The sequence below is a fragment of the Protomyctophum parallelum genome (assembly GCF_964188405.1).
Source record: "Protomyctophum parallelum genome assembly, chromosome: 3".
In the NCBI taxonomy this organism is placed as follows: domain Eukaryota; kingdom Metazoa; phylum Chordata; class Actinopteri; order Myctophiformes; family Myctophidae; genus Protomyctophum; species Protomyctophum parallelum.
This window is the reverse complement of record NC_139698.1, coordinates 11336857-11347270: the sequence shown is the minus strand read 5'-3', so window position 1 is coordinate 11347270 and position 10414 is coordinate 11336857. Positions and strand designations below refer to the sequence as shown.

The window sequence follows — 10414 nt, the reverse complement described above, 5'->3', positions numbered from 1 at the left end:
CTGCACCAGAGCAACTGCCACTGGATATTACCCCATGCATCACTGACCATAATGTCCTGCCATTTCGGACCTGATACACAGTGAAATCCTCAATGTTATTTTCTTTTATCTCAGAGAGTGCATGTAAATATGGAATAAATGGGAAAATAATGGACTTCCAAAAAAAACCCTTACAGGTTTTTTTTAACCTGTAAAAGTAAAGTAAATCATACTCTAAAGCAGGCTAAACAGCTCTCTGTTCTTGCTGTCTGCACAGCAAAATAAAATGTTATACTCTCCGAGTTAAATCATCACTCAGGATTTTACTGTGCGCGCCCATTAAGACTGACACTTTCACCTCTCCCTGAGAAGAGTGTGTATGCAGCGCTTCACTGTTGGAACTATTCACATTAAATATGGATATCCTTAATAATAAATGACAACTCTCTGGGATTGCATGTAGGGTACATAAAAATATGGTCCAATATATTATTTTGTGACATGAAGCTGTTTGCAGGTTGTGCTGCTCATTTACAGTAGATACAGTATGTTTTGCAGCCATACATGCTTTTCGACGTGGCAACAATTTGATATAAATATTTTTTCCTCACTTGATTGACATCAGAGTATATTGTGTTATCCATTCTGTTAGTAGTGATATACAGCCTTGTTTTAGTTATCTACTAAACAATACCACTTGTATGGGTCTGTATAGAATTGCACTTGGCATTTAAATTGTATTATGATGTTTGCCAATGCATTATGTTTAGTCTATATATCAAATGTTGGTTAGGTGTTATGCCATAATATAATACATGAAAAAAAGTTTCATTCATTCATTCATTCATTCATTCAGTTAGTTCATTTTTAGGCCAAAGTCTCTTCCATTTCGTCCTCCAATGGCAAGTGTGCCGAAGACTGAGTGGGACTGGGTCTAGTTGGTTTCAGGTTGATGGAGCCATACAGTTTGGTCGAGCGTTTGGAATAAGCCACCAGCTTCCTCCTGTACAGCTCGCCCTTCCACATGGACACCATGAGCAGCGTGGAGAGCACCACGCCGCCCAGCGTCAGCAGACACAGGCCTGCTATCACGCACCTGTCCAGGTGCGCGCCCACGCGCGCGCTCTCCATCTCCAGGCGCTCCATCTCCCTGGCCGACACGCTCTCGCGATTGTCCACCGCGACGTCACGCGGCACCGCGTAGGATATGACCACCAGGGAGATTCCGGTCACGAGGAACGTGACGGCGCTGATGAACCCATAGTCAACCGAGGAGCTGTCCGCGGAGGAGAGGTCGTCCTCGGACATCATGAGCGAGGGCTCCGGCAACGCCTCGACGAGGCAGCAGCTGTCGCCATTGCACTGCATGGCTTTATTGTGGAGACCTTTGCAACTCGGAGTCGTCCCCGGGCTGGCCAGTCGCAGGTTAACGTTCTCATCGATGTAAGTGAACGAGGTCTCCAATTCCGTGTCGCAGCAGATTTTCGCCGCTCTCTCCTCCCCCAGGTGACCTAGTTTAACCTCCGCACTGGGCGCCGTCCTTGGTGCTGAATTACAGCGGCGTCCCCGCCGGCTGCAGCCCCGTCCTCTGGAGAGGAGCGCGTCTCCTCCTGTTGAGCGGCCCTGCGGGCCGGAGGCGCCGCCGCGCCGATCGTCATCATCGCCGGGTTGTCCGTCTTCTTCCTTATCTATGGGAAGCAGCTCCTGGGAAGCCATTCCCCAGTTGACTTCACGCTAATTATTTCTCCGCGGCGTTTCCAGTCCGCAGCATTCCTGATAAGAGGACAGACATCAGTTCTGACTGAGTTACACACACAGACAGGACTTAATTAAGATTGGCCCCTATAGAGCAATTTAATGCGCCAGTGTGGTGTGTTACCGACCGTGTATATAGCCTATATGCAAAAGTTATCAAAGTGCACTATTGTTTTATCGACGAGCCTACTTAAAAGTTTGTCCGCTTGTTTATGTGTTAAATCCCTGGTCTGTTCGTGAAATGCGCTTAAGGTGTAATTGTGAGAACCTTTAATATCCAATTAGGAAAGCAATCCTAGTAAACCTAGATTAGACAAACTGAAATCCTATCAGAAAAGCAGAACAGATGAACGGTTGAACCTTTGGATAAGATGTCTTGGTCCATCAACATCCATAACAACATATGAAATAGGCTATAGCTTCTTCATAAATGTGTATAGGTTACACAATCACACCGCAAGATAATTATTGTCAATCTAGAATAAAACGATTAGCTACAACAGCATGCTTTAGCCTGAATGGGGCAGTAGGCTAGTAGGCTAGGTAAGATGCTTTTCAATGCAAGGGTGGATCATCCACAACCGTTTTCTATAATCACAGCCACTGAAGCTCACCGGGAACAAATACATAAAAGTATACTTACTACGCTCGGGTAATTCAACATTCCTCGCCTCTGGTTTTCTTCATAGACAGATTCTACAAACAGGCGCGGCTGATAAAACGCGGTTTACGAGTAGGTGAATATTAACCCTCCTCGATGCTGTGCAGAGTGTCTGTCTGTAGGTCCCTCCCACGCTCGGCTTAGCCAGCCTCTGTGGTGCTGAAAAGAGCTCCCGGTATCCGTGGACCGATTGAGATCGCATCACACAACCGCTCACAGAGAGAAGCACACGAGAGCTAAGGGGGGGATTTGAAAAGAATCTCAACGGAACTCTGGGACTTGAAGTTCATATTTTGCATCCCGTCTTGATTCTGCCTACAGTATATTGTGAATTAACTGAAAGCCCTGCCGTATACAAAATATAAAAAACCACGAACCTGCACATAAGGCTCTTATATAGTCTCAATTTGATGAATAGCTCTGACTCTATATGATTACAAAAGCAGCTGCCATCATATCATTCTGGAGAGGAAAATAAATGTAGTATAGGCTAAGGCTAGTGAAATTCAGATAACATTGCAAACCCGCAGTGTACATATCATGTATAGCCTACCATCTGTTCACCAGTTGCCAGCAGCAGAAGATAAGTACTGGTCACAATGTCAAAGCCATCCTCTAATCCATGTTTAATCTAGAGAGTGAAGGGGCTCATCTGATTTGTGACCTCCTCTAATTTCTTAGTAGAACATGTCATCTCTTTTATTCATGCTTTTCAGTCAGAGTCATTGTCTCAGTAGTTCCCTGCAACTCCATCAATAATACAGAAAAAAATAAAAAACAGAGAACAAACAGTTTTGAAAAGAAAGGCTTAAAAGCTCTCAACTATTTTGCTGTCCCACTTTAACTCGCCTATTAATATGTAGGCATGCAGGCTACAGTATATCTACCTTATTTAGAAGCACAAGCATGCAGTATCAGCTATAAATATGGAGTCACCAATTTGCCCAGAGTCATAGTGGCCAGGAGAATAGCTTTGGCATGTTTCCCAACAAGATTCCATTTAACAGTGTGTGTGTGTGTGTGTGTGTGTGTGTGTGTGTGTGTGTGTGTGTGTGTGTGTGTGTGTGTGTGTGTGTGTGTGTGTGTGTGTGTGTGTGTGTGTGTGCGCGTGCGTGCATGTGTGTGAGGGAGAGAGATACAGAGAGCAAAATGGATGGTCAGATGGACTGACAGAGACTTAGCCAGTTGGAAGACTTATACCACTATACTTTAAGAAGTTGTTTGCAGAGTATACTGCCCACTGTGCCCACTGTGCCCAGTGCCCACCCTTTGACTGATGACAGTGCATTGTGAGCATGTCATGATCGGGCTGCAGTTAACTTTAGTCAACCTCAGGCAGAGAGAGAGAGAGAGAGAGAGATAGTTAGAGACAAGCGAGAGAGAGAGAGAGAGAGAGAGAGAGAGAGAGAGAGAGAGAGAGAGAGAGAGAGACTACTGTATGCTGATGCGTGGCTGTGTGCTTGACTCAGTAGCTAACAACGGCACGGCATACTATCAGATGTTATCTGCTACAGTGCACCACTTCTCCTGCTGGCAAGGACACACACACACACAGGCTTTAGAGGTGGGGGGGGGGGGGGGGCGAGCGAGGCAGCTCTGCTGCCTGAGGGCGAGGCAGGCTATAAATCCTTGTGGCGCGTCTCCATGCCACGGGGATAATACGCCCACGGAGGGAATGTAGATTAGGAAGTGGCGTGTATGACAGCGCTCCCCTCCTCCAGCGTGAGCTTCTGCCTGTTAGGAACAAGATCACAGAGATTCACACTGTAAAATGATCCGTGTTAATGTAACTCTGAGTGTAGAAAAAAAAGAAGAAGAAAACAGACAAGGGGGAGCAGGAGTAGATGGGAGAAAAGTGAGTGAGTGAGTGAGTGACAGAGAGACAAGTGTGTATGTGTGTGTGTGTGTGTGTGTGTGTGTGTAAATCTCTCTCACCTTTCTCTGTCCACATGTGAATTTCATGCTATCTCAATATCACAGCCAGTCCCCCTCATCCTCATTGTGCTATATCGCCCTCCTGGAACTCTCGGGAACTTCCTGGAAGAACTAGACTCTCTGATCAGCTCGTTTCCGGAAGATGGCACCCCTCTGATTCTACTGGGTGACTTCAACCTTCCTACCGCAGAGAAGTATCTTCCCGTTACATCCCTTCTGGCCTCATTTGACCTCTCCCTATCTCCCTCCCCTCCCACTCACAGGGCTGGTAATGTTTTGGACCTTGTGTTCTCCAGAGCCTGCTCTCCCTCCACACTCTCTGTTACCCCCTTAAGTAGGTCTGACCACCACTTCATAACCTTCTCCCTCTCTCTCTCCACCCTCCCGCCTAAACATACTAACCCCCCGAACGTCACCTCCCGACGCAATCTCAAATCCCTAAACCCCTCCTCCCTCTCATCCTCTATTCTCTCCTCTCTACCCTCCCTGGAGTCATTCCTCTCCCTCTCACCTGACACTGCAACCTCATCCTTCCTCTCCTCTATCTCATCTGCATTCGACCAACACTGCCCGCTCTCATCCAGGCCAGCTCGCTCATGTCCACCGGCTCCCTGGCTATCTGAAACTCTCAGATCTGAACGAACACCTCTAAGGGCAGCCGAAAGAAAGTGGCACAAGTCAAAGCTACCAGATGACCTTTCACACTTTCACTCACTCCTCTCTGCCTTTGCCCACTCACTAACCACTGCTAAAACCTCCTTCTACCACACCAAAATCCAATCCTGTACTTCTAACCCAAGGAAGCTCTTCTCCACTTTCACCTCCCTCCTTAAACCCCCTCCCCCCACTCAACCCTCATCCCTCACTGCTGATGTTTTTGTCAACTACTTCGAGAAGAAGGTTGATGATATCAGCAGCTCCTTTCCTCCCCTCCCACATAAAGTGGCATCTGACTCAACCAACACCAACCCCAACATACCATGCATGTCCTCCTTCTCTCCTCTTTCCCCAGACGAGGTTCTACAACTAGTAACATCCTCTAGACCTACCACTTGTCCTCTTGACCCTGTCCCGTCTCCAATCTTCCAGACCATCGCACCTGATCTGCTCCCCTTCATCACCTCCATCATCAACACCTCAGTAACCTCAGGCTGCGTCCCATCTGCCCTCAAGTCAGCCAGAGTAACACCACTCCTCAAAAAACCAACCCTTGACCCCTCAGATGTCAAGAACTACAGACCGGTATCACTCCTTTCATTTATTTCTAAAACCATTGAACGTGTCGTCTCCAACCAGCTCTCTCTCCATCTCTCACAGAACAACCTGCTGGATCCCAACCAGTCCGGATTCAAGAAGGCCCACTCCACAGAAACTGCCCTGCTGGCAGTCACAGAAGCACTACATGCTGCCCAAGCTGCTTCCCACTCTGCAGTACTGATTCTCCTAGACCTATCAGCAGCATTTGACACAGTGAACCACCAGCTGCTCCTAGAAACCCTAGCGGAGCTAGGCATCGGTGGAACGGCACTAAAGTGGTTCTCCTCCTACCTCACCGATCGGACCTACCAGGTTTCCTGGAAAGGTCTGCTATCATCCCCCCGAACCCTCCAAACTGGGGTCCCACAGGGATCTGTACTTGGTCCCCTCCTTTTCTCACTGTACACTAAATCCCTTGGCACTATCATCTCTGCTCACAATATATCCTATCACTGCTACGCCGATGACACACAACTGTTCCTATCCTTCCCCCCCTCTGCCACTCAGGTGGAAGAGCGCATCACTGCATGCCTGGCTGACATATCACAGTGGATGTCCTCCAACCACCTCAAGCTGAACCCAGACAAGACTGAGCTTCTCTTCTTCCCAGCTAAGTCCTGCCCTATGCAGGAGCTAACTATTTCCGTAGACAACGCCCTGGTAACGTCTGTCCCAACAGCCAGGAATCTTGGTGTTGTCCTGGACAGTCAGCTCTCGTTCAAAGCTCACATCACAGCTGTCACTCGATCATGTAGGTTCACACTCTATAACATACGACGAATTAGACCGTTCCTCACCCAGGAATCAGCCCAGCTCCTAATCCAGACAACAGTCTTGTCAAAACTCGACTATTGTAACTCCCTCCTTACTGGCCTACCAGCATGTGCACTTAAGCCTCTCCAGCTGATCCAAAATGCAGCAGCTCGCTTGGTCTTCAACCAGCCAAAATTCTCACATGTCTCCCCCCTGCTCCGCTCCCTCCACTGGCTCCCGGTCGCTGCCCGCACAGAATACAAAACTCTGATGCTGGCATTCAAAGCAACCAAAGGTATGGCTCCCCCATATCTTACAAGTATGATTGAACCCTACAAACCCTCCCGCGCACTCAGATCAGCCAACGCAGGGAAACTGGAAGTACCCTCACTAAAAACGCCGGGACAACGCTCCACACGTCCCAAACTCTTCTCCCTTCTGGCTCCAAAACTGTGGAATGCACTTCCCATTGCAGTCAGAACTGCAGCATCACTCCCAATCTTCCGCCGTAGCCTGAAAACCCACCTTTTCAGACTCCATCATGGCCCATAGCACTTACCCTAACCCCTTAGATAGAATTTCTGTTGGCTTAGATAGCATTTGACTTAGACTTATAGCATGTTATGTAGACAGCACTATAATTGTATTGTATATAGTCATAGCACGCCATAGTACATATGTATAGCATAGTAGTGAATATGTATAGTTTATTATGTATAGTGTATGTATAGTTTCATCATATAGATATTCCACTGTTACCTTCTTAGCTTACGCATGTTTCATGATAAATGCTTTTATGTGATGTATTCCCATGCTTTTGTTCTTGCCTAAATGTAAGTCGCTCTGGATTAAGAGCGTCTGCTAAATGCCTAAATTGTAAATTGTAAAATTGTGTGTGTGTGTGCGTGTGCGTGTGCGTGTGCGTGTGCGTGTGTGTGTGTGTGTGTGTGTGTGTGTGAGAGAGAGAGCGTGAGTGCGTGCGCGCATGCGTGCATGTGAGAGTGAGAGAGAGTGAGAGAGTGACAGGGGTGAGCGGACATGAACATGTGCTTCTGAGTGAATGGAAGCGTTAAAGGAAGTGTCCGACTGATGGAGTGAAGAAGCCATAACGAACGAGGGAGTCTGGAAGATAAAACATGCCTCCAGACCCCATCAGAATCATTATGCTTCTCCAACTATTCATTTTGAAGTGGTGGTTAAGTTGATTAGATTAGAGCACAAGAGCTGCAGCTCTTCTATAGCCTACTGTCAAACATACTGTACTGCATGTAATCACACTGACAGCGGCCCCAGAGCACATGGCCCGACATGGCCTGGTCTGCCCTGGCAGACGGTACATTATTAATAAGGCCGGTGGCACCGTGTTACTGTGATGTTTTGGAGGCCAGGCATGCAAACCCTCGGGTCAGTCGCATAAAGCCTTCCATGGAGGAGACTTCCGTACAAGACAGTAGGTTGGCAGGGGAATTAAGAGAAGGGGATCAGGGGAGGTGCTGTTTTAGGTTAGGTAACAGGCATTACATATTTAGCACTCGGGATTTGGGGTTCATTGACAGTGTCCCAACACAAGCAGTGTGGATTAGTAACATCTTCCTGTTTGTGTGTGTGTGTGTGTGTGTGTGTGTGTGTGTGTGTGTGTGTGTGTGTGTGTGTGTGTGTGTGTGCGTGTGCGTGTGTGTGTGCGTGCATGCGTGCGTGAGTGAGTGCATATGCATGGTAAGATAAGACTTGATATAAAACAATTTTTGCCTTAAAGTAGTGCCCTGTGATAATAACACTTTATCTACCCTGATTATCTTGATGCTGTTATCATAATTGAGGTGCTGCTATCAATTGAAGTTTCCCCAATGCAGCAGATGGTTTTGCACGCTAATGATTTAAGTTGCCTTTGATGAAGTTTCACCAGCATCTGGTGCTCCAATCTGTTCAAATGCAGCAAAATATGGTCCTGACCACATACTCTACGTATTATGGTGATATCATAATGTTAAAGATGATAAAGACAAACGTTTAAGAGGAAGGGTGGGTTTCATTCATTAAGCAAATGAAGGATGCTTGACTTCAGGCCAAATATGTAATGTGTGCCAAGCACTGAGTAGCTTGCTGGCACTGGTGCTGTGATACAAGTTTGTGGGCCTTTGTATATGCGTGTGCGTGCGTGCGTGCGTGCGTGCGTGTGTGTGTGTGTGTGAGAAACCCAGACAGAGTTTATTTGTAGAGGATGGCTGGTGGCGTTTGGGAGCAATGGTGAATAGCGTGGGCAGGCTGGAATGACAGGCAGACCGGGAGCAAGCAGGTAAGCAGGCAGACGAGGAATGATGGTGAACTCACAAAGAGACAGTTAGTACAATCTGGAGGCCTGAAGCGTGTCATACTCACCACAGCTGGAGCTGAGACAACGATCTGGCGATGAGTGTGCAAACTTTCGGTGCCCGGGGTTTACATGCAGGAGAGGCGATGGGCTGATAGATGGCAGGTGTGTTGGCTGAGGGGGGTGAGCAGCCGATTAAAGGCAGGTGTGCATGATCCAGGTGAAGACGAAGTACACACGCACGCACGCGCGCGCACGCACACACACACACACACACACACACACACACACACACACACACACACACACACACACACACACACACACACACACACACACACACACACACACACACACACACACACACACACACACACAAAAGAGACAAACAGCGGTAGAGGAAGTTACTGGGCCATGAAGCAAAAATATTACTCAGACAGATACACACAAGTCTAGGGCAACTCAAAATCTCAAGACACACCTGTACTCATAGTGGGAATAGCCGACAAACTCACAATAACCCCATTTCCACCGGTTGGGAACCGGTTCAGTTCAGATCAGAACCAGTTTTTAGTCCATGAGCCAGACCTCCAAAATTGGAATGTTAATTATGAATTGTGTGGGAAAAACCATACCTGATATGAAATTGTCCATATAAGTGAATTAATATATGATAACCCTTCCACAGTATAGTAGCTTTTTTCTCATTTTTTTCCTATACATAATGCATAATTTGCATATTTAAATGCACAATTTCAGAAAATGCGTGACGAAAAGAGAGTTGAGCCAGAAGGCAAAGTTTTCTGTCTACCGAGCAATCTTCGTTCCTACTCTCACCTATAGGTCATGAAGTGTGGGTCATGACCGAAATAATAAGGTCAAGAATACAAGCGGCCGAAATGAGTTTTCTTCGACAGGTGGCGGGCATCTGAGAAGTTCAGTCACACGAGAGAGACTCGGAGTAGAGTAGCTGCTTCTTCGCCCGGAAAGGAGCCAGCTGGTTCGGGCATCTGGTTAGGATGCCTCTCGGGCGTCTCCCTAGGGAGGTCCTCGAGGCACGGCCCACTGGGAGGAGACCCCGGGCAGACCAAGGTGCAGATGGAGGGATTACATCGACTCACTGGCCTTGGAACGTCTCGGGATCCCCCAGGAGGAAGTCACTAATGTTGCTCTGGAGAGGGAAGTCTACTCTGGAGCACTCTGGTGGAGATGTTGCCCCCACGACCCGACTACGGATAAGTGGTTGAAGATGGATGGATTATTGTAATACAATAAATCATTGTCTTCGTGTAAGTAATCAACTTGTAAGTAATCAACTGGGGAAGTTTCATGGTGATAACTATTAATTTCATTTTGACCTATTCACCTATCACGTATAGGCCTACTGTAGGTGAAAATGACAAAATGTGTGATAAATATGAAGAGGCTACTCCTGTGGAAGGGTTATCATGTATTAATTTACTTATATTGATCCTAAAAACTATTTAATATAGTTTAGGTTAGGTATGGTTTTTGCCCAATCAATTCATAATTAACATTCCAATTTTGGAGGTCTGGCTTATGGCCTAAACACTGGTTCTGAACTGAACCGGTTCCCAACCGGTATAAAGGGGCCATGCGTATAGTGATGGAAAGGAAATTCAAATATTCACAGGTTGAAAGTGGTTATAGTAGCCTATGTGATTTTTCATTAAAATAAAAGTGTGTGTGTGTGTGTGTGTGTGTGTGTGTGTGTGTGTGTGTGTGCGTGCGTGTCTGCGTGC

The 10414-nt window shown here is 47.1% G+C and overlaps 1 protein-coding gene across 1 annotated transcript; it reads right to left on the bottom strand.

Annotated features, from left to right (window-relative positions):
- Nucleotides 1–560: 560 nt before the first annotated feature.
- tmem74 (transmembrane protein 74) lies at nucleotides 561–1557 on the bottom strand (the record flags this gene model as incomplete). Its single annotated transcript, XM_083760237.1, has 1 exon — nucleotides 561–1557. A coding segment is annotated over one exon (711 nt), but the record flags the coding sequence as incomplete, so codon positions are not given.
- Between the last annotated feature and the right edge of the window lie 8857 nt (nucleotides 1558–10414).